This window comes from Pagrus pagrus (genome assembly GCF_965226575.1).
Source record: "Pagrus pagrus genome assembly, chromosome: 14".
Taxonomy (NCBI): domain Eukaryota; kingdom Metazoa; phylum Chordata; class Actinopteri; order Spariformes; family Sparidae; genus Pagrus; species Pagrus pagrus.
In genome coordinates, this window is record NC_140198.1 from 12,845,414 (window position 1) to 12,868,443 (window position 23,030).

Sequence of the window (23,030 nt, forward strand, 5' to 3'; positions counted from 1 at the left end):
TCTGAGAGTAACTGAACACAAAAATGACTTTGATGTCAATTGTGGTCACTGTGCGTATGTTAATAATACTGTCTTTGGACAGATCAATAAAGAGAGATGCCAACATTTCCAAATATACAAATATGTCAGGCCAAATTTTGGGGAACTATGTATAAAAAGACGAGTAAGCTGGAATGGGGCAGCCATAAAGAGTCCCAGGTTTGAAAATTATAAACATAATATATCATACCGACTGTGAAAAACAAGATTATTTTATCAACTTTAAAGCTATATGTAGGAAAATAAAAACAGTAATCTGTATGTTAAGTGGTTAAAGGGATAGTTGGGGTCTTTTGATGTGAGGCTGTGTGAGGTGTTTATCCCTACTCAGTGTATTACCTGCAGTAGATGATGGTCAGCAATGCCCCTGTTCATTCCTCTAGATTTATTGGTGTTATAAAAGCTGTGATGACAAAATGCTGAGGACCACATTTTATGTATGTTTTTTTTTGGCAAAGCAAAATAGAAAAGGCCAATATATATATAATTGTATCATGTACAATCTAAAGAAAACAGGAATGTGATCAGATTAAGATAAAAGTAGAAATATTTGCTGTTGCAGTAATGCAATTTTTTATTTTGCATTTTCAAGATAAGAAATAATATTTATCGTCGGAGAGGACCAGTAACACTTTACAATAAGGAGACAGAGGACAGTAACACGTATTAACTAATAGCTCATTAATAGTTAACTAATGTGTTTCGTGGTGTGTTTGCTGAAGGTGCTCATGTTAACTACACCATTAATTTATACATTATGTAACGGTTAATAAAATAATGAGCATGAAGTAAAAGTAAATCAATACAAAAATAAGCATTGAATAACTGTCAACAAAATAAAGTTTACATGTTTATCAAACATATGTTTGATTTAAATTTAATCAACATTTGTAATGGAGTTTACAGCTAAGTCATTTCATCAAAAGATAACAGTTAATTTTTGTTTTTATAAATGAATAGTTTTAGAAGGTGTAAAATGTTACTTAAAAAATACATATTATCAACTTTACAATAAGGGTAACAGTTAGCTTTCATTAATAAGCAATTAAGGTTAGGTAATACATATACAGCATGACATGTATAATGATTTATAGGCTTTAAAATGAGGTGCGTACCTCTATAAACCTCTAAATGAAGACCGTGGAGTGTGTTCACTGATCTCAACCGTTACCAAAAATAATTCATAGAGGATGGACAAGTACGGTTGTACCCTTAAATAAACACTAGTCAAAACAGTTTTCACTCAATGAAATGGTTTAGCTGTGAACTTCATGACATGTTAACGGATGTGAATTATTGTAGGAAGATGACAGAGAAGATGCAGGTCAGTCGGAGGGCAGAGTTTTGAGTTATCAAGAGGAAATATCAACAGGAACTTATTTCCAAAGTCTTGGCTGAACATGTGTGTTATGAATTTATCTATCGCTGTGTTTTTCTTTAATTTTTGTAATCTTGTGTTTTATTCAGCCTCTATGAAAAGTTTGTTGGTCAGTGTTTGTTGATTATACAGTGTCTTTTTTATTATTTTAGATTTGTGTTTAAGACACTTTTGCAGGACATATTTCTGTTTAGAGAATATCTGCTGCATCATTTAGCAACACGATGAACAGTGAACACATCACACATGTGGTGCTGTTGGTGGTGAAGCCGATCTCCCTCTGCTGTTTCCCTGCAGGGATGTTGTCACATGTCAGCTACATGTCATTGCACGCTGGTATCGGTTGGCAGTGTGATCTCTCTGGACGTGATGCACCTGATCTTTGCCAAGCTTCAGAGCATCTGTTCATTCACTGCGAATGACTGTCGCATATTTCAGTGATACTGTAAGACCTTGGATTTCTCAACAGGAACTTCCCTAAAAGTGATTAAATTTTGTTTTTAAACGTTAATAAATAGTTGTGTTAAGTTAATCAATCAATAATAGTTAACCTAAACTGGATGGTCTCACAGGCAGTGTGGGGAGTAACAGAATACATGTACTGGATTAGGATACAAAACAAAAGTTATCTGTATTACGGTAAAGTTAGGGGGGGGAAAGGATGTAATTAGATTACAGATACATTTAATAAAAAAGGGGATTACTAACAGGATTACAATTTTGAAATAAAGAATGATATAATCTGCGCACACACAGAGTCTGACACAACATCACTCTGGTTTTGAGTGAAACCAAATACACACACTCATTAATAAGATCAAATAAGAGTCATCCTACTGATATTTATTTTGTCTTGTCTTCATGTGCATATCTTTGGTAATCAGGGAATCGAAAAGTAATAGAAAGTAATCAAGTTTTGTCACTTTTCACAACTATATGTGCAACCCTACACACAGGTTTGACAAATATTTACATTTCATTTGAAATCAATGAAAACTAACTGACCCTCCCTAATGTCTCTATGTTGGACTAATTTTTACATGTTATCAAATATTTTGATGTGTTATACTATACTAATGTATTATATATTATACAATATTAAAACTGTACTACGCTATACCACATTATGTTCAATAATCAACGTTGTTTGCTGTTTTATAGCCTATTATACATTATACAATATATACTATATTACATTTCACTTCATCTCATATTTTAATATCAGTTTAACATATTTTTCTGCCTTATTACAGTATATACTTCATTATATTTCTATATTAATACAGACTAACACTGATAACCATCAATTATTCATATTATATATCATTCTGGTGAACACTGTTTGAATATAATAAACCAGCCACATCACTGTTATTTATAAAAAAGAAGGTGAAACTCTTGCATAGTCTCTATTTTTATTTCTATTGTTAGTTTCTTATATGTCTCCTGTTATTTATTAATTTGTTACTTTTTCCTGTGCTCACTTCCCTTCTGAGAAATCAATATAGACTCAAGATTGTGTTATCTTAAAGGGGCATTATGTAGTTCTGGAGAATAAATTCAAACTTGGAATTTTAATATTTACAATATAAATGAGGTAATAATACAACATCAGAAATATTTATTTTGTTCCATAACTGAATAAACAAGCTGTTCTCAGAGGAAAATAAGTTGGCAAAGGTGGCAGGGTCCACCAAATGTAAACAAAGTAAAACGGAATGAAATTGTGTTGTACTCGGTCAATGAAGATCTTTCTCTTCTGATTAACATTTCTTCCACAAAACTACATAGTGCACCTTTAACATAAAGTAGAAGTTGACACTGAAACTGAGGTTACCTCAGTGCACCGACATTTTTTAGGTTTTGAGTCCCTCTTTGCATAGTTAATACCATCCAGGCAGACACTATACCATCTTCATAACTGATTAATTATTTCAAATAGCTTATTAAATGTCCAGAACAGCTTGTGTGTTAATGAGAAACTAAGTCTGTGGGCTGTACTGTATGTATGTCTGTCATTTTGTCGTTATAATGGTCTCTGAAAGTCTCCTTTCTACAAGCGTTGAGAAGAAATCTGATCAGGTGAGATTTCTTCATAAACCAGTTTCATCTAAGAGGCAAACTCCTCCTCTGACTTCTCCTTTAACAACGAAACTTTTAGAACAAGGCCACTGTCAAATCTGAGTGGGTAATAAAAACCACCACCCACTCCTCTGTCTCTCTTACTGGTAAATTACTCCAGCTATCAGCAACTCACCTCTTTGAAGGGATCGACAGGACCTCAGCATGGTGTCTAGTGGAAGACAGATTCTGGGTTTGTCCCTGGCGGTAATCGGCTTTCTGGGGAGCATTATCATCTGCGCTCTCCCAACCTGGAAAGTCACAGCCTTCATTGACGGCAACATCATCACCGCTCAGGTGATCTGGGAGGGTTTGTGGATGAACTGTGTGACCCAGAGTACAGGCCAGATGCAGTGCAAAATCTACGACTCTCTCCTGGCTTTACCTCAAGACCTGCAGGCTGCCAGAGCACTTGTCATCATCGCCATCATCGCCGGAGTCTTTGGGATCCTTCTTGGCGTGGTCGGGGGCAAGTGCACCAACTTCGTGGAGGAGGAAAGGCAAAAGAGCAAGGTGGCCATCGCCTCTGGAATCATCTTCATCATCGCAGGCCTCATGGTGCTTATCCCCGTCTGCTGGTCCGCCAACAACATCATTCGTGATTTCTACAACCCCATCCTGACCAACGCTCAGAGGAGGGAGCTGGGGGCCTCGCTCTACATTGGCTGGGCTGCTGCAGGGCTGCTATTTCTGGGTGGGGGCCTCCTCTGCAGCTCCTGTCCCCCCAGGGATGAGAACAGCTATGATGTAAAGTACTCGAAGGCTCGTTCTGTCGAGGGCAGCAAGGCGTATGTTTAGATCTCAAGCAGAACTGGGGCAGTGTGTTGGAAAGAGATAAGACAAAGAGTTCATAAAGGTTGACGATGATTCAAGTTGCACCATTTAGAATAATAATGTCAATAATGTGACTAAAGATGATAGGAACTTCTGCAGTATCAGTGTGTTAACTTTAAAACATCCATAAGAATCATAAGGTTTTTGATTCTTTATTTATGAGGATAGGATGTTTTTGTATTTTACACCATTATGGACACTTTCACATGGTTTTCCTCATTTTTCTGCCTGTGTAATCACTGTTTGTGTCTGAGCCTGATATTTTGGCTATTCTTTCTTGATCAAATTAGTAGAACATCGATGATCATGTGATTGATTTAGAAAAGCTGTTGTTGTTGTTTGCATTTTTTTTCCTTCTGTTTTTGTATCATGTCATCTCTGAGACACACATTTGTGAGCATGTGACATTTCTCTTAAGTCATTTTCCATCTCGTCATGTCGGGTTTTATTTTTTCAAAAGGAAGAGCTGTTACAGTGATGACAAATGCCAAAAGACTCGCTGAACAGTGGATCTGGTTTCTCAAGTGTACCTGAAAGAATCCTCACTAACAGGTTGTGTGACAGTGTGTGTGTCCTTCCTGCCAGAGAAACATTGATAAATAAACAGAGTGAGTGATAACGGTGTGTTTGTGTGTGTGTTTTCATTTTGAATGTGCATCCAGTATTCTCTCTTTTCATCTCATAAGGCTGATTGTTTTTGTGAACTTTTACACAAGAGAAAGAGATTTCTTGTGTCCTTTTTAACACAAATGAATATTTTGTGTGTCATAATGATGTGGGGGAAAAAGGGATAAACACAAAAAGTATCCCTCTGAACTTTACAAGGACAGCAAGATTAAAGATTATTTTGAGCCTGATTAAAAGGGTAAGTACTGACCCCACAACTGACAAAAACAAGAATAGCAAGGCCTGGATCAAGTGTGTGTGTGTGTGCGTGTGTGTGTGTGTGTTTGGTCTGTGGCTCTTAATCTTATTCAAATTTTTTCAGACCTCACAAGTGACTAAAAAAACGATGGACCCCACAACTGACAAAAACAAGAATAGCGAGGATAAAGGATAAAATGTGTGTGTGTGTTTTTGTGTGTGTGTGTATGTGTGTGTGTGTGTGTGTGGATGAGGGGGTTTGCATGTTTCAAACAGGTTTTTCTGCACTGACGACGCTGCTAGAATGAAACTGGTTCTCTCCCGGGAGATTATGTTTCACATCATTCTCCTTTTGTCACACAAATACAGCTGCACACACAAACACACTGAACTCACACATGTATTAACTTTTGAGGCAAATTAAATCAGGTCCCTTTTTTTCTATCTGCAATCCAATTCGGCTCTCCTGTAGAAAGATGTTTGAATAAAAAGACAACGATGCAGCGCCTCAAGAGTGTGAATCATCTAAACAAGTCTTACGCCCAGAGGCTGATCATTCTTTCTGCTTTATCTCATTCAAAGTAATCTCGTCCAAGATATTTCCAAAATAATCTTGTCAAAAGAAGATAATGAGGGAGGGAATTGATGATGTCACGGTTTCACAGCTACCTCTCTCTCTCTCTCTCTCTCTCTCTGTTTTTCTGTCAACCTCCTCCCCTTTCTCTTCCCAAAAGAGTAGGTGTGGTGCATCCTCACCTGGCCAGTAGCACACAGGCAGCCGCTCAGGTGACAGAAAAGAAAGAACGCTCTCAGGTAGAGAGATAAAGAGAGAGAGGGGGAAGGAGAGGACAGCAGCTAGGGACACGAAGGAAGAGGGGGGGTGAGAGGGAAAGAAGGCTGTAAACAAATGAACTGCGGTTGAAGTGAGGCACACCTGGAGACTGGACTGACAACTATAATAGTTGGTCAGGACTCTCTGTTCCTGGGAGGACTTCTTCACAACACTGCAACAATGGCAAGAAAAAAATAATTGGAGAAATGCACAAAAATGGAGGCGTATGAAAACTGCAACAGTACATGCTGAGAGAGACTGAGAAAGAAAAGCTCACGGAAAGATACAAGCGAAGACAAGAGTGAACAGAGAGCCCAGGAGAGAAAGCAAAAGAAGATAAAAAACATCTCTGCACTTTTCAAAGGACTGTGAGGATATCTCGATTGGCTTCAGAGGTCTTTACCTCCACCTCCTCATCATGGCCTCTCTGGGGATGCAGATGCTGGCGAGCGCCTTGTGCCTCCTGGGTTGGGCAGGGGTCATCATCAGCTGCATGCTGCCCATGTGGCGGGTAACAGCCTTCGTGGGGAGCACCATCGTCACTTCCCAGACCATCTGGGAGGGCATCTGGATGACCTGTGTGGTCCAGAGCACAGGACAGATCCAGTGTAAACCTTACGAGTCTCTCCTTGCTCTCAGTGCAGACCTGCAGGCCGCCAGAGCTCTCACCGTCCTCGCCATCGCCACGGGCAGCATGGGCCTCATTCTGGCCTTCGTTGGAGGGAAGTGTACTCGCTTCTTGGATGAAGAAGGAGAAGGGGTTAAGGGGAAGGTGGCTGTAGCTGCAGGGGCAGTGTTGATTGCCACGGGGCTGCTGTGTTTGATTCCCACATCATGGGCGGCTGGGGCTGTCGTGAGGAAGTTCTACAGCGCCTCCATTGACGCTCAGAGGAGGGAGATTGGAGCCTGTCTCTACATCGGCTGGGGAGCGTCCATCCTACTTATTCTGGGAGGGGGTTTGTTCATCAGTTCTTCATGTCCACTCAAAGCCCACAACACAGACAAGAGCCCCTCGGTCCGCTACCTGGTGGTCCGCTCTTCCAACGGGTCCACCCAGGCAGGTCCTCACCAGAGCAGAGTACCGACAGCAAAGTCTCAGCCTGTTGGAGCCGTGATGCCCAGGTCTCAAAGCTACGAGGGGACATCAACAAAGTCTCAGCTGTACACAAGACCTCCCTGGGAGGACAAGTCAGGGCAGGGCTCGAGGCAGGAGTCAGAGAGATCATGGGCACCATCAACAAAGTCTCAGATGAAAAGACTGGAGTCAACAAGATCTGAAGACAGTGACGCACCGTCTACAAAGTCTCAGCTGAAACGAGCAGAAATGGAAGAGAATTTATCAGTTGAGGGTGAAAATGAGGATGCGTCCTCAAATCCCACAAGAACATACCTGTAATGTGGACAACACACAGATACACACAAATGCAAGTAATTTAGAAGTAGTTTGTTTACTTATTTTTTTCTTATTGTTTACTTATTGTTGATAACAAGTTGCTGAAGTGTGGCACTGTAGTTAAGTAGTGACCTTTACTCCACCATGATGTTTTCTACGATTTTTTGGGGTGGCTTTTAGCCTTGAGAAGGGAGGACTCAGGCTGGAATTGAAGCCCCAGCTGAGGACTTGGTATATGTGGGGCACAGGCTCTGCCAGGACGCCCCTCCGCCATGTTGCTTTGATCTAAGGACAGAGGAGAAAAGGTCTGGACTATGTTCACCAATATGCAGGAGAATAGCAGTGATATAATTTAGCACTAAATCTGAATATAAACCAAATACAAAAACAAACTAAATCCAGGTACAAGTGAAGTATGCCATCGTTGTCTTCTTTTTCAAGAATTTCTTTAAATAAAAATCATTATTTAATAATGACAAATAATAACTTGTGTTAACTGATATCCTTTTTTCCTCACTGTTTAAATGCACTATATAAGGATGAATCCGTCCCCATAAAGAATTTTACCTCAGACTTTTTTCTGGTTCCTGTTGCAATTTTAAAGTTACACTTACTGTAGGACATCGACTGCAAACAGGAGTTTCTGTTAAGATGTTGCTTTTTGTCACAACTGTGAAATGTGTTTTCAAATATCTTATTTGGACATGTAACATTGAAAGATATTCGTATGTTTATGTGTCAATAAATGACTGTAATTTGATCAAGCAAGTCATATCCTTTTTTCTGTTATCTAAATGCATTGCAAAAATGTCATACATGAGGTGAAAAGAGCCTTTTCTTTGAGGTTGACTGCGTCCCCCTGGACTTTCAGTCCTCTCCCTGGCTATTAAAATCCACAGGACAAACTGGTTTGACAGAGAGTATGGTTAGTGTGCAGCGTCAGAGGAGGGAGGCACAATGTGTTTGTTGAGGATTTGAACTTAGTTTCAGTCAATCATTTTCATGGCACAGGCCCTTGTACTTTTTCATATTCAAATGTACAGTAGCATCGTTATCTAGTCAGATGCTATCAGTTCAAAATGCAAAATACAAGTTTCACTTTTTGTAGATACTTGATCCTGTAACATTGTATTTACTAGATACTGTAAGTCCATAAATGCATAGAAATAGTATGAGTTGTAAGGTTATACAAGACTAAATATTCTTGATGTCTTGTGTGTAATTTTATACACATTCTCCCCAAAATTTTGCCTGATGTGTGGTATTGCTGATGTGTAGATTTAAAATAAAGTTGAACAATATTTAGCTGTGCAGCATGACTTTGAGCATAATGCTCATCTCATAGTGTTAAACACTGCCATCTTGTGGTCAGTGGTGCACACAGACACATCAGACCCTTGGACTCAGTCAAGGACCCTCAAAAAGAAGAAGGGTCATCACGTCACTGTATCTTGCTTTGGTGCCAGACTGTGGTGACAGCTTTTTTAAGTATCCTCTGACTCAATTAGGAAATGATGATATCACTTACTTCTGCGCACCCATCAGAAAGCAACATCTGATTAAGCCACTGATGACAGTGATGGGATGTTTCAGTCAGTGTCAATCAAATTTGATCAAAACCACACAATCCTGATGAAACAGATAAACTGATAAACTTTTTCATTGCTTAACTCCTCGTGAATAAGACCAAACAAGAAAAAAACACATCACAGTTATGTAGATTTAAAATATATGGCAACAAAAGAAGGCGTACACACAGATCAGTGCAGATCTATATCCAGTCTGGTATAGATACAGGACAAAAAAGGAAAAAGAGAGGTTAACTTCACACTTAAAATTCGCTCCTGGAGAATTTTTTTATTGATGCAAAAACTTTCATTTTACATTTATATCATCATAATAACTTTTATTTTAAATGCTTTTTCTTTGCAAATTTTATTTCAGATATTTTCAAATACCAAGTATGTTTCTTGCATGTTATATCACACACCACCATATTTTGCTTCAGAGCTTCAGTACACATTTGTGCATGTTTCTTGTGTTTTTTTGCCGTTCTAACCTCGAACACAAAAAAATAACATTAATCAAATGTTATTTTGATAGCAATTGCCTAATGTGTCATGAAACATGAGTCAGCTACACTGTCTTGTAGAGGTACACAGAACCAGGTTCGCTTTCTTCTGCTGTTTTGTAGACCCACTTTTCTATCACATTGCACTCTACGCAACTCCAGAGCCCCTCTTCCTCCATCTGCTTCAGCTCACACTCCAGGGCAGTTTTGTATTCCAGGTTTTCAGGGCTGTGAACGCATGTCATTACCACATAGCCACCTAGTAGAAACAACAGAAACAACTTATCTGGTGTGTGACACAAAAAAAAATCATTTTCATGCAAAAAGGATTAATAATAATAATAATAATAATAATAATAATAATAATAATTAACTTCATTTATAAAGCACTTTTCTTTACAAAGGTACAAAGTGCTTTACAAAAGTAAATAAAACCAGACACTAAAGATGTAAAGAGAAAAAAAAAGGCAGGAACATGAAGGACAGTGAAATAAGATCAATTACAAAAATATAAGAACATGTATCAAACATTTCCAAAAGCTTGCACAAAAAAAAAAGTTTTATGGAGAGATTAAAGAATAACTACCGTTTTTTACAACCTGGACCTTATTTCTAGCAAAATATATGATCATTTACTCACCCAGATAACTTTGGTGTCATTTGAAGTAGTTCGGACGAAATTAGATCCAGTGTAGCGCCGATATATCCATATAATGCGAGTAACGGGGCATCGACACACAGCCTCTATATAACACATTATCTGCCACGAAACTAGTTCATTTCACCAATATTTTGTTACGATATGCTAGTGCTATTCCCCTCTGAGTCCGGGCTCGTCTGTTGTCAACATCCGGGGTCTGTAGGTTGACCTACTACCTCTGACCTGGAGGATGTCGTCTCTGAGCTGCGCGCGCACCCGCGACAGCCCGGCTTGTTTACCTGTAGCTGCTACTGCTAGTTTGACCCCGGATGTTGATAACAGACGAGCCCGGACTCAGAGGGGAATAGCGCTAGCGTATCATGACAAAATATTGGTGAAATGAACTAGTTTCGTGACAGATAATGCGTTATAGAGGCTGTGTGTCGCTGCCCCGTCACCCGCATTATATGGATATATCGGCGGTACACCGGATCTAATTTCGTCCGAACGACTTCAAATGACACCAAAGTTATCTGGGTGAGTAAATGATCATATATTTTGCTAGAAATAAGGTCCAGGTTGTAAAAAACGGTAGTTATCCTTTAATACTTTTTTCTCAGTTCAGCAGGCAGAGAGATTCATAGGATGGGGGCCTTTGTCCTACCAGGTTAATACATTTGAAATGTATTCAGGAGCAACACTGTCAAGTCTTTAAATGTAAGTAATAAAATGATAAAGTCAACTCTAAAACTAACAGGGAGTCGACGTAGGGAGGCAGGCACATGAGTAATGTGGTCATGCCTTTTTCTACCAGTTATGAGTCAAGCAGGAGACTGTGGAGGGAGCCCTGGCTGACACTGGAGTGAAGTCCATTACAATAATCAAACTGAGAATAGATAAAAGCATGAACAACTTACAGGTGGTAGGTTTAGCTAGGCTGTTAGGGATTTGAGGGTTTTAGCAGCATATATAGCTGAGCGTCATCAGCATAAAAATGGGAAGACATCTTATGATTTTAATTAACCTGGCAGCATATACATAGAAAACATAAAGGAGCTTTGAGGGACACCACAGGTCATATGAGCTGTTGAAGACGTTGAAGAGGATTATAGTGCCCAACACAAAATTTTACCTGGTTTGCAGGCGTTGCACAGCTCTCTGACCACAGTGAAAGGAGCCAGATGGACACTCAGCCCAGCACATATCACAACCACATCAAATGATCCTGCACAAGCAAGTGAAGAGGCAGTGAAGAGAGGGTTAACACTATAAGCAGATTAAAAAAAAACCCTTTCCCTGTCAAACTTCCTCTCAATGAAGCTGCATTTCATTTTTTTTGGTTCCACAACAAGCTGACAATTAGAGCTGCAAAGTAGGATGGTAATTCTTAGTTGGTTCATTGTGGGTGGCTCCATTACATCAAGCATAGTCACTTCATTTCTTGCTAAACATGTACTGAAAGTACAGAAGACAGAATTACTCTACCTCTTTGGACAGGTAGCTGCTGTTCTCCCAAAATGCATTGCTTGAGGTCTTGGTACAGCTCTTTCCTTTGGGCCTCCTCCAACATACCCTTGCTTCCGTCAATGCCCACAAAATTTCTAAAACCATAAGTTTTCATCTGTAAAACGCACACGGGTGGTTAGATACATGTCACTAAGCTCAAAATGATGAAGTGTTGATACTGAAAACTGATTTAAGAAAAGCTTTTCTTACCTGTTCAGCCGCTAGTCCTGTACCACAGGCCACATCCAGCACGACAGCAGCTTCACGGTCACCATTGAAATGGGCGGAGAGGCTCTTAGCTGCATTACTTGCAGCACTATAGCCAATAACAGCAGCATCCTATTAAAGGTAGGAATAAAAGAGCAAAGTGGTTCTTACAACTAGACTCTCCAATAATCCTTAACACAGAAATGAATCACATTCAATTAACAACTGTTCATTCAAAGGCTTCAAGGGCCAAACCATTTAGTAGTATATAAACATACTTTCTAGAGGACAGGGTAGTTTGGAGCCTATTAGTAGAATTGGAAGATTTTCTCTCATGCCGACTCCATTTGTTTTTGTCTTCATTTAGGTTGTTTAACTCTGAAAATATTAGGTAGAAATATGTTTTTAAATTATATTTTCCCATCATATATCTGAATTTGTATACCTCTTATGACTTAGATACACGTTTTAGTGTCTCTCTTTTAGTCACTATGGTCATATTCTACAACTACTGCTGCTTAGTGATAGTAAGTAAGGAAGTTGTTGAACATGAATTATGATCTTAATGTGCCTTGCTCAGTATGGGCCTTACTGTATATGGTGGTAGTATCAATGGAACTATTAGTTTCACACCTATTACACATCATCACACACTTTTACACTAACTTACCAAGACAAGCTCTACAAGTAAATTCTTATTATTTAGTCATGAAGACTGACCATCGGCTAATGGGGTTGTCTGTGAGTGTCTTTGGCCACTTTGGCACTAGTCAGCCCTTATTGGCCCTTGTAGACAGATGGAAAGATATATTTTCTCGTACACAGGCACAGAACGTACAAAATATATGGCCAGAATTCAAAAGGTAGCTCCAAAAACATGGGGCGCAGCGTATCACCAGAGTAAATGACAACTGCTGCTCTTTTCTAGCTATCATTGGCTATAGCTAGGTATTGTTAGCTAATTAGCTTGTGTCTCAGTTGGCCGTGGAGCCAGTGGCCCTAGAGCTTGTATGGAGCAGCACCTTGGATAACAGGGCAACTGGATTTAGCAGCCTGAGAGTGAACATGGCTGTTCACCAAACTGTGACTGGACAACAGGATACATTACAGAAGTGATACAGTGGTTTTGACTATGACTTCAGGGACGACAAGACATGGTGGGTGGAGACGGGAGAGGTGTGAAGCAGCAGAGAGTCTGACGGTGTATGGAGCTAGAATATTTTCACATTTTACTCTGTGAATTGAGACTTCGTTCGACCAAACCACTGGTGATTGTGAGACAAACAAGACTGCGTTGTTGAGTTTTATTTAGTGTATTGCGAGTTGGAATGAAGTGTGTTTAATGATGAGTTAACGAGGCAACTAAGCTCGTCTTAGTTTGGTAAAAGTGAAAAGTGAATTCTGAAGGTAGGCTATAGCCTATGGTTGTATTTTTCTGTTGGGATATGTCTTGACATTTTGTCGGTTAGTTTTGTTCATTTATTATCAAATCAAATCAAATCAAATCAAATTTTATTTGTATAGCCCAAATTCACAAATCACAGTTTGCCTCAGAGGGCTTTACAATCTGTACAGAGACGACACCCTCTGTCCTTCGACCCTCGATTCGAGTGAGGAAAAACTTGCCCCAAAAAAGGCCCTTTTAACAGGGAAAAAAATGCGGAAGAAACCTCAGGGAGAGCCACAGAGGAGGGATCCCTCTCCCAGGACGGACAGACGTGCAATAGATGTCGCATGTACAGAGCAGATCAACGAGATCACAATGTATTCAATTATAAGCGATGGTTGACAGGAGTGAAAGTACATAAAGATGTATTACAGCAATAATACTGAAATGCACATGGAAATGTGATTACTAGTGATAACAGTAGTAGTGATTAATGGTAAGGATAGTATGTAGTAATGCATTACAATAATAGTAGTGGAACGTATGTAACAGATGTGACTAATATTAGCGACAGTAGTGGTGGGTGTCAGGCAGGGTCATGGCAGTAGGCGCATCCACGATCCGGCAGGGCCATAGCAGTAGGCGCATCCACGATCAGGCAGGGCCATAGCAGTAGGCGCATCCACGATCAGGCAGGGCCATAGCAGTGGGCGCATCCACGATCAGGCAGGGCCATAGCAGTGGGCACATCCACGATCAGGCAGGGCCATGGCAGTGGGCGCATCCATGATCAGGCAGGGCCATAGCAGTGGGCGCATCCACGTATGGCGGCTATCAGACTACCATGCTCTATCATTTTTTGGGATGTTTTAATACAAATTCTAGCCATATCTTACAAATTACTCTTCATTAAGTGCTTTATAAAGAGCTAATAAGCTACTTACATGCATGCTAACAGCCAAGCAACTAGTTAATGGTTAATATGCACCCTGACATAAAGTGTAACCAGAATAACAAAACTAATCATGCTGTTCAAGACGTATAAGACATATTGATATTGATTTTACATTTGTTTGGGAGTCTGAAAAAATCTCTTACTTCACATTCAAGACAAGACTGACAGCTTATGTATTATTACGATGGTCCTCTAAACGTCAGTGGAGTTAAAACAGACATGAGTATATGGGTGAACTACTATTTCTTAGACACGTCATTAATGGACAAAGAGTGTGGTACCAATGATTCAAAAGAGCCTCATATTTAACCCACCTGATCGTAGCTGTTTGCCCAGGCGCCATAGAAAGCTAATTTATCACCAACAGTAGTCTTAGCGTGAACCTCGTTGAACATTCCTCTCACTGTGTCAAGCGATTTTTGCGTTTGTCCAGCCATCTGATGAGATAAGGGGACAACAGTGAGTTGAATGTCTGATGAAGCATGGGTACAACAACTGCTCACAATTTTTTAATCTCCTCTCTTAATAGGTGTTTCGTCAACCACGCACTTTTATCTGTAAATCAATTATAAACCTGTAACCTGAAATAGGCAAATTAACACATTGTGCTCATTTGCATTGAATCATAAACCTGACAGATAGGTGTGGTGACTATTGCCTTGGAAAGAGACATTCCCTGGTGACCAGTTGTATGGGGGTTGATCAGGTCTAGTAATGACTGTTCCTAATCCTAATCTCTCTGTGCACCCTCCAATTTAAAGGCGGGTTACTGCTTCTTCTTTTACTTAAAGCTGCTGTACGCGTTAGGGTAATTTAGCTAACTTCCAGTCTGTTTTACTGTTAGCAATCCCCTCCCTGTTCTCTATGTCATCACATGAATGCGTAATCGCCAGAGGCAGCAGCAAACAGGATGATCCTGCTCTGGATCCCTTTCATGTTTGACTACATGAGCAGAGGGAGGAGACACACAGGTTACTGTACAAAACACTCTATAACAGTGAGTACTGTTGGAATAGAGAGCTATTTAACTCATTTTAATCAGCAAATATTTGTTACAACAGCTTTAACAATCCAAATAAGAAATGTAAAGATGACAATGAAGGCTACAGTTTGAAAATCACTAATTAGACTCAATCGTTACATTATGTAGCTTTTGGCTTTAGCTTGTTCACAACAATCAACTAACTTCTCTTCATGTATCTTCTGCTTCTCTGCTGTGGTTTCAGGTTTCATACAATAAACATTTGTTATTTACCATTAATGCAATCTTGTGTTCTGACATACATGAGTTATTAGCAGAGAATTAAGTTATCAACAGAGAATTGTAAAAAGTAACGCTAAAACACTAATATTGTATAATTACACTTTCCAACAGAAGAACTGATCTTGAAAATGCAATTAACATTGTATTACATATATATCACGCATCCCTAATGTTGGCTTGTTAAGCAGAGTAAAAAGAGTACTTACAACTTCAAAAGGGTTTCCTTCCCAGTTGCTCAAAGTGTTTGACGTGGAAGAAGGGTTCTGTCACCTACCACCGTCCTTTATCCCAGCTGTGATTGTCACAACTTCAGCCAGGCTTTAGTTTTTCATCTGTCTGTTTCCTGTTTTGCCACACTAACTCTCATGTCATTTCAGACTCGGCCACTCCCTCCTGCTCTGCATTACCTAGAGGAACCAGCTGTTCGTGAAGGCAGAGAAGTCTGAGTTCCATGCCACTGAGGTGTCGTTCCTGGGATACATCATTTCAGTCGGACGTATTCACATGGATCCCACCAAAGTGAAAGCGGTGGTGGATTGGCCAGTTCCCACCACTCGGAAGAAACTTCAACAGTTCCTGGGGTTTGCCAATTTCTATCGTAGGTTTATCCGCAACTATAGTTCTGTGGCAGCTCCCCTGACAGCCCTCACCTCCCAGAAGGTAGCCTTTCTATGGTCCCCTGCTGCAGAAAGGGGGTTCAGAGAGTTAAGATCACGGTTCTCTTCTGCTCCCATTCTCATCCTTCCAGATCCAGAATACCAGTTTGTTGTAGAAGTGGATGCCTCGGACTCCGGGGTGGGGGCAGTCCTGTCTCAGCGGTCAGCACAGGACCAAAAGCTACATCCATGTGCCTTTTTCTCCCGCAAATTGTCCCCAGCAGAAAGGAATTATGATGTTGGAAATTGGGAGCTATTGGCTGTCAAGATAGCTCTCGAGGAGTGGAGGCACTGGTTGGAGGGGGCGAAGCAGCCGTTTGTGGTGTGGACAGACCACAAAAACCTGGAGTACATCCGGTCAGCCAAGCGGTTGAACTCCCGTCAGGCCAGGTGGGCACTATTCTTTAATCGTTTTGATTTCACCCTGTCCTATCGCCCAGGTTCGAGGAACGTCAAACCAGATGTCCTGTCCCGTCAGTTCCAGTCTGACAACTGTCCCACACAACCTGAGAGTATCCTCCCCACTAAGGTGGTCATCGGCACAGTTACCTGGGACATCGTGGACAAGGTAAAACAGTCTCAGGCCGACCACCCGGCTCCCAGTGCTTGCCCTGATAATCGTCTGTATGTGCCTGTGAATTTTCGCTCTCAGGTCCTCCAGTGGGGACATTCATCTCGCCTTGCCTGTCACCCAGGGGTTAGACGCACCCTAGCTCTGCTGAAGCAACGTTTCTGGTGGGCTTCCATGGAAGAGGACACCAAGGAGTTTATCGCTGCCTGCCAGATTTGCTCTCAGCACAAAGCCGCTCGCCATGCCCCTTCCGGCCTTCTTCAGCCGCTCCCTATTCCTCATCGTCCATGGTCCCACATCTCACTCGACTTTGTCACCGGACTGCCTCCCTCAGAGGGTAATACCACCATTCTTACTATTGTGGACAGATTTTCCAAATCTGCGCAGTTTGTTCCATTGCCCAAATTACCATCTGCCAAAGAAACAGCTGAACTTATGTTGCATCATGTTTTCCGTCTGCACGGCCTCCCCTGTGACATGGTCTCAGACCGGGGGCCACAGTTCACCTCTCGTTTCTGGACAGAGTTTTGCCAGCTGTTGGGGGCCACGGTCAGCCTATCCTCTGGTTTCCATCCTCAATCCAACGGACAGACTGAACGGATGAACCAGGAAATGGAGACTGCCTTGCGTTGCATCACGTCCCAGAACCCGTCCTCCTGGTCCAAGCAGCTTCTGTGGGTTGAGTATGCTCACAATACGCTTCCAAGCTCAGCAACAGGGCTTTCTCCTTTCCAGTGCTCTCGGTGATATCAACCTCCACTGTTCCCTGAGCAGGAGCAAGAAGCCAGTGTCCCGTCTGTCCAGGCGTTCATCCAGCGTTGTCGGCGCACCTGGTTGCGGGCCCGTTCTGCTCTCCTGCGTTCGTCCAACCGGTACCTGAAGAATGCCAAGCGCCGTCGGACCCCTGCACCCCACTACACCCCTGGTCAGAGGGTTTGGCTGTCCACACATGACCTCCCACTCCGGGTAGAGTCTAGGAAGTTGGCCCCTAGGTTTGTGGGCCCGTTCTCCATCAGTAAGGTCATCAACCCTGCTGCAGTCCGTCTCCGCCTTCCTCGCTCTATGAGGATTCATCCCACCTTCCATGTCTCCAAGGTCAAACCCGTTAAGGAGAGCCAGCTCCAGACCCCCGCCACCCCCCCGGCTCATCGACGGAGGTCCTGCTTACTCTGTTAATCGTCTCATCAAGTCGCGACGGCGGGGATGGGGTTGCCAATACCTGGTTGATTGGGAGGGTTATGGCCCTGAGGAGCGCTCATGGGTTCCGGCCCGTAACATCCTGGACCCTGGCCTCATCTCAGCGTTCCATAGGGACCATCCTGACCATCCTGACCAGCCCGGTGGGACGTCAGGAGCCGTCCCTTGTAGGGGGGGTTCTGTCACAACTTCAGCCAGGCTTTAGTTTTTCATCTGTCTGTTTCCTGTTTTGCCACACTAACTCTCATGTCATTTCAGACTCGGCCACTCCCTCCTGCTCTGCATTACCTGCTGGTTTGATTCACCTGGCCTGCCCCACCCCCATACTCACCTGCTCCTCATCAGCTAATCAGCCCCTCAGTATTTATACAGATCCTTTTTCCTCAGTTCTTTGCCAGATTGTCTAGTGTGTTCGCCTAGCTCTCCAGCATTCTGTTAATCTGATGCTGCCTGCTCGAATTTTGACCTGCCCTCTTGGACCTTGGACTTTCCCTTTGCCTGCTCCTTTGGATTTGTTTGCTACGCTGACTGATCACCTGGTTTGACCTCTGCTTGGTAATAAAACTCTGTTTCTGCACCTGAACTGTTCTTGTGTCGTGCTATTGGGTTCTTGCCTGCCACTTTGTGAAACCTGACAGTGATAGCCTATAGCTACAGCTCTAACAATGGGGAGGAGAGAGGAGGGGTCTCTCAAAGTCAAATATTTGAATGTGCGTTTAACCAGCATGCCTGAAGCATTTTGTTGAAAAGTGGTGGGTACATAAAGGCTCGGATGGAAAAAAAAAAAGGACTGTCATACTAAAATGTTACAATGATTCCCTTTACATTAGAAACCAAAAACTTAATGAACATGGCAAGTGTTAATCTCATTTTTTTTCTATCTATGGAATTTCATTTACCAGCCCACATCCCAAATTGCCAAAACCTGACTCATTTGTTAAACTGCGTTACACACACACACACACACACACTGATACTGACCTACATGCATACACGTTAACATAAAAATGTAACTTTACAGTAATAAGCCCAGCTTTGCCCAATATGGATCAAATAGTGAATAAATAAAACCTCTCTCAGGCTTTACAGCATACAGTAGTTTGATGCAGATTTGACTCAACATTTACAGTTTGTTAACGTCAGTACAGTTCATGCTATTGTCTCATGTAAAGTTTCTATGTGAAGACCTACACTCAGTGATAACAAACAGAATCCCAAAATGTTCGGTGAACCTTTGATTTATTTGAGTGTTGTTTTCATGTGACGACACAAAAGTGAAGTCAGATTCAGAATCACATTATTTGATACATGCAGTAAATGTACAGAAAGTTGTCTTGGAGGCAGCAGTGTCGAGCTACATCGGCATTTTATAAAGATTCACAGTTTAAACAATAACAACAGGGTTTGTGACAATCAGTCACACATCAGCCTGAACAACATCTTTACAGTGTGAAGAGGAGGGAGCCACTGAAGGTGCTGTAATTATTGTTGTCATCAAAGATAGAAAGGCCTGATGGGAGGAGCAGGTGAATTTCATCTCCTGCTGTCAGCTCCAACACAAGAGAGTTAGTGAAATACTCAGGAATCACATCTTTGTTCCTCTCCCAATTAGACATAATCTTTTGGTTGTTCTTGTACACATGTACACCCATAGTACCAGCATGGTAACCAAACACAGTGAACTGGAGATAGTAGACCCCTTTGACTGGTGCTGTGAAGAAACCTACAGAGTGAGAGCAGAAAATGAAAAACAGGAACAATTGATTCATTTAAAAGTGACACATGTGAGCTGCAGTATATTACCTGTAGATGGATTGTAAGCATTGCCAATGTTGGTGAAGACCTTGCTGAATTTCAGTGTGATGTCTGTGTTGTATGGTCCAAGAGTTCCTGCATCACTCAGAGCTGTGTAGAAGGCCACCTTTGGTTTCTCTGATGACACAAAAAGAACATCTGTGTCATTAAACTTAACCTGGACTAAATAAATAATGTGTGTGTGTGTGTGTGTGTGTGTGTCTGGATGAGTAGATACAGTCTCACCTGTATTTTCTCTCTCCAGCTGGTCAATCCTGGACTTGCTGATGAGAAGTTCACTCTCACTGCTGCTCAGTCTGGTCTGCAGGTCTGAATTTAATACAATGACAGTGAATTACAGAACAGAGCAGACATCAAAATATCAAACTGTTAAAATGCACAACACGTTATATACAGTATCTTGACCCATATCTTCTCTGTCCGTCTGAACCAGTGCGAAAAAATGTACATGTTACACAAATTATTCACAAAAATCATTTTTCATCCAACACCTGTGTAGTTAAGGAGTTCTTTGGACACCATAAACTGTTCTTAATTTTAGGTGAAGGTTGTGGTGAAGTTTGTCAGTGTGATACCTGCGTTCTCTTTTTGTAGGTCACTTGTTTTGCTCTCGGAGGCCGTCAGTCTCGTTTCCAAAGATACCAGGTCTCTGGCTTGGACTGAAAAACAGAATAAGTTTGATTTTTGTTTGTGAATGCGTAAATGAATTTCTAAAAATACAAAAACACAAAACATGAGCTCTGTTATATGTTTCATTAAATGACGCTTTCATCTTATCCATATTGATTGAAGCTTTATTGTTGGAGCTCACAATAAGTTTTTTAGTGCACTGACACACTTCAGTCAAACTCTTCAAGGAAAACATGATCAACACAAATCAGTCTGTACCTGAATTCTCTTTCTGCAGCAGCTCCACGTACACCTTGAGCTCCACCACCATGTCTCTCAGTGCCCTCAGGTCCGTCCCGATGTCACAGGTGGTTTGCTTTGTGGTCTGCTCAGTTGATTCCTCAGCTGGATCTTTTGGAGCTGTCTTCTCGTTGATCGCACCCACCTCGCCGAGGCCTCCACCCTCCCCCTGAGCTCCTGACCCACACAGACCGAGCAGCAACAACAGCAAACCAAGAACAAGCCTCATTGTCTTCACAAAGGTACAGTGGTAGAGTTGGTCCGTCTTATATAGTCTCCAAACTTCAGCTGGTTGAATTAATGGGAAAAACAACAACGGTCCTATTTAAACAATCTATGGCGCAAGGTCTAAAGTCCATGGCACAAGTGTGTTTAGGGCATGTCCACAAGAAAGGGTTTCAGTTTGTGTTGAAAAGTGGTGGGGACATAAAAATGTTTCAACAGTCTTCAACAGTTAAGGCAATGTAATGGGGAGATAGTATGTGGTCAGAGTAGATAACTACAGTATGGATGGGTAATGTTATGCATGTGGATATCACAGTATGCTGATCACATCAACTATCCAATGAACAATTACTGTTTTACTGCACATGTTGCAGGCTGTTTCTTAGCCTTAGTGTAGGCTGCTGTATACATTTATTGGGTTAAATGTTTGTCAGAATTTCAAACCAGAATCTGAAACAACTGCAGGTGATGATGAAGAGCAAAGCGTTCATTCTCATGTGTAAGAGCCAGCATGCATTACACATGAGGTGCAACAGCTTAACTCCATCGATCATCAGTCAGGAGTTAGTGTTAATTAACGTTCTGTGATCATCTACTTGTCCAAACTGTAAAATAAACACAGTTCAAAGTGCTATTGACTTATGAACATATTTTTGTTAGTCTATGGACCAGTGACTTTCTGCTGCCTGACCACACCTCATAGTACAATTGCTTCTTACACAACGTGGGTGCAGGGTGTGAAAATGATAACTGCATCAGTCGGAGTTCACTTTGTCCACTTTGTGCCAGGTGTTAGATCGGACCCCAAGTGTGTTTGTTAATGACAATTTGACTCAACACTGTAAAAAATCTTACAAAAATGAATTTGGATCTATGGATCTTTTCCTATTAACTTAACGTATTGTAAATATTCACGTTTTATACGCAAAGTTCACTACACTTAAAATTTTTTATTTTCAGAAGTTTTTCTGACTTCATGTCTTTTTGACTTGAAATGTTGAGTTGGATGAATATACGGCTCAGAGTTCAATCAGCTTATTAAAGAAACATAATTAGCATTTTAGCATATTTCCCAACATGCACTGTTTAAGAGTTCTCCCGAGGCCCTCTTTTTCATAGTTTAAAGAAAGCGTATGTGATGAAAACTTGCTGTGTTGTGATAAATCATGGTTGTTTACTTGGACAGTAATGAAAAGATTGCAGATGCATATTTTTATATCATTTTGACATTAAACAATTAACATAAAAATGTAACTTTACAGTAATAAGCCCAGCTTTGCCCAATATAGATCAAATAGTGAATAAATAAAACCTCTCTCAAGCTTTACAGCATACAGTAGTTTGATGCAGATTTGACTCAACATTTACAGTTTGTTAACGTCAGTACAGTTCATGCTATTGTCTCATGTAAAGTTTCTATGTGAAGACCTACACTCAGTGATAACAAACAGAATCCCAAATTGTTCGGTGAACCTTTGATTTATTTGAGTGTTGTTTTCATGTGACGACACAAAAGTGAAGTCAGATTCAGAATCACATTATTTGATACATGCAGTAAATGTACAGAAAGTTGTCATGTGCTGAGATACATGGGCTTTTTATAAAGATTCACAGTTTAACCAATAAGAACAAGGTTTGTGACAATCAGTCACACATCAGCCTGAACAACATCCTTACAGTGTGAAGAGGAGGGAGCCACTGAAGGTGCTGTAATTATTGTTGTTATCATAGATAGAATGGCCTGATGGGAGGAGCAGGTGAATTTCATCTCCTGCTGTCAGCTCCAACACAAGAGAGTTAGTGAAATACTCAGGATCCACATCTTTGTTCCTCTCCCAATTAGCCATAATACTTTGGTTGTTCTTGTACACATGTACACCCATAGTACCAGCATAGTAACCAAACACAGTGAACTGGAGATAGTAGACCCCTTTGACTGGTGCTGTGAAGAAACCTACAGAGTGAGAGCAGAAAATGAAAAACAGGAACAATTGATTCATTTAAAATTGACACATGTGATCTGCAGTATATTACCTGTAGATGGATTGTAGGCATTGCCAGTGTTGGTGAAGACCTTGCTGAATTTCAGTGTGGTGTCTGTGTTGTATGGTCCAAGAGTTCCTGCATCACTCAGAGCTGTGTAGAAGGCCACCTTTGGTTTCTCTG

The 23,030-nt window shown here is 41.2% G+C and overlaps 4 protein-coding genes across 6 annotated transcripts in view; 2 read left to right on the plus strand and 2 right to left on the minus strand.

Moving 5' to 3' along the window:
* Window positions 1-3,703: 3,703 nt before the first annotated feature.
* Window positions 3,704-4,336, plus strand: LOC311269336 (claudin-4-like; the record flags this gene model as incomplete). The annotated part of the gene is made up of 1 exon (XM_084373412.1): window positions 3,704-4,336. One exon carries the CDS (start codon window positions 3,704-3,706, stop codon window positions 4,334-4,336), a length of 633 nt encoding a protein of 210 aa, XP_084229538.1.
* A 1,740-nt stretch (window positions 4,337-6,076) lies between these two features.
* On the plus strand, window positions 6,077-8,221 carry LOC311269329 (claudin-4-like). The gene has a single exon (XM_084373404.1). It carries the CDS (start codon window positions 6,487-6,489, stop codon window positions 7,462-7,464), a length of 978 nt encoding a protein of 325 aa, XP_084229530.1. The 5' UTR covers window positions 6,077-6,486; the 3' UTR covers window positions 7,465-8,221.
* Window positions 8,222-9,298: 1,077 nt separating this feature from the next.
* LOC311268874 (methyltransferase-like protein 27) lies at window positions 9,299-15,814 on the minus strand. Its single transcript, XM_084372805.1, has 6 exons — window positions 15,698-15,814; window positions 14,542-14,664; window positions 11,889-12,017; window positions 11,658-11,793; window positions 11,305-11,397; window positions 9,299-9,791 (listed from the first exon to the last, which is right to left on the minus strand). Exons 2-6 carry the CDS (start codon window positions 14,662-14,664, stop codon window positions 9,598-9,600), a joined length of 675 nt encoding a protein of 224 aa, XP_084228931.1. The 5' UTR covers window positions 15,698-15,814; the 3' UTR covers window positions 9,299-9,597.
* Window positions 15,815-19,190: 3,376 nt separating this feature from the next.
* cbln17 (cerebellin 17) overlaps window positions 19,191-23,030 on the minus strand; it is a 6,016-nt gene continuing 2,176 nt past the window's right edge. Inside the window, exons 1-5 of one of the 3 annotated variants that reach the window (XM_084373084.1) lie at window positions 20,619-20,742; window positions 20,306-20,389; window positions 19,956-20,039; window positions 19,719-19,847; window positions 19,191-19,638 (exon numbers count right to left, since the gene is read on the minus strand). In XM_084373084.1, the coding sequence (XP_084229210.1) occupies window positions 19,358-19,638; window positions 19,719-19,847; window positions 19,956-20,039; window positions 20,306-20,389; window positions 20,619-20,670 (630 nt within the window). In that variant the 5' untranslated portion in view covers window positions 20,671-20,742 and the 3' untranslated portion in view covers window positions 19,191-19,357. Of the gene's footprint in view, window positions 19,639-19,718; window positions 19,848-19,955; window positions 20,040-20,305; window positions 20,390-20,618; window positions 20,743-22,346; window positions 22,819-22,898; window positions 23,028-23,030 lie in introns of those variants that run through there. The other 2 variants (XM_084373082.1, XM_084373083.1) reach the window with 2 other exon arrangements.

Excerpts from the sequence above, each read along its gene's own strand:
- LOC311268874 (XM_084372805.1), bottom strand. The coding sequence starts at position 14,664 with ATGGCTGGACAAACGCAAAAATCGCTTGACACAGTGAGAGGAATGTTC. Across the intron at positions 12,018-14,541 it reads GGGCAAACAGCTACGATCAG|GATGCTGCTGTTATTGGCTA; the intron begins GTGGGTTAAATA and ends TACCTTTAATAG. Across the intron at positions 11,398-11,657 it reads GCAGCTACCTGTCCAAAGAG|GATCATTTGATGTGGTTGTG; the intron begins GTAGAGTAATTC and ends TTGCTTGTGCAG.
- LOC311269329 (XM_084373404.1), top strand. The coding sequence starts at position 6,487 with ATGGCCTCTCTGGGGATGCAGATGCTGGCGAGCGCCTTGTGCCTCCTG.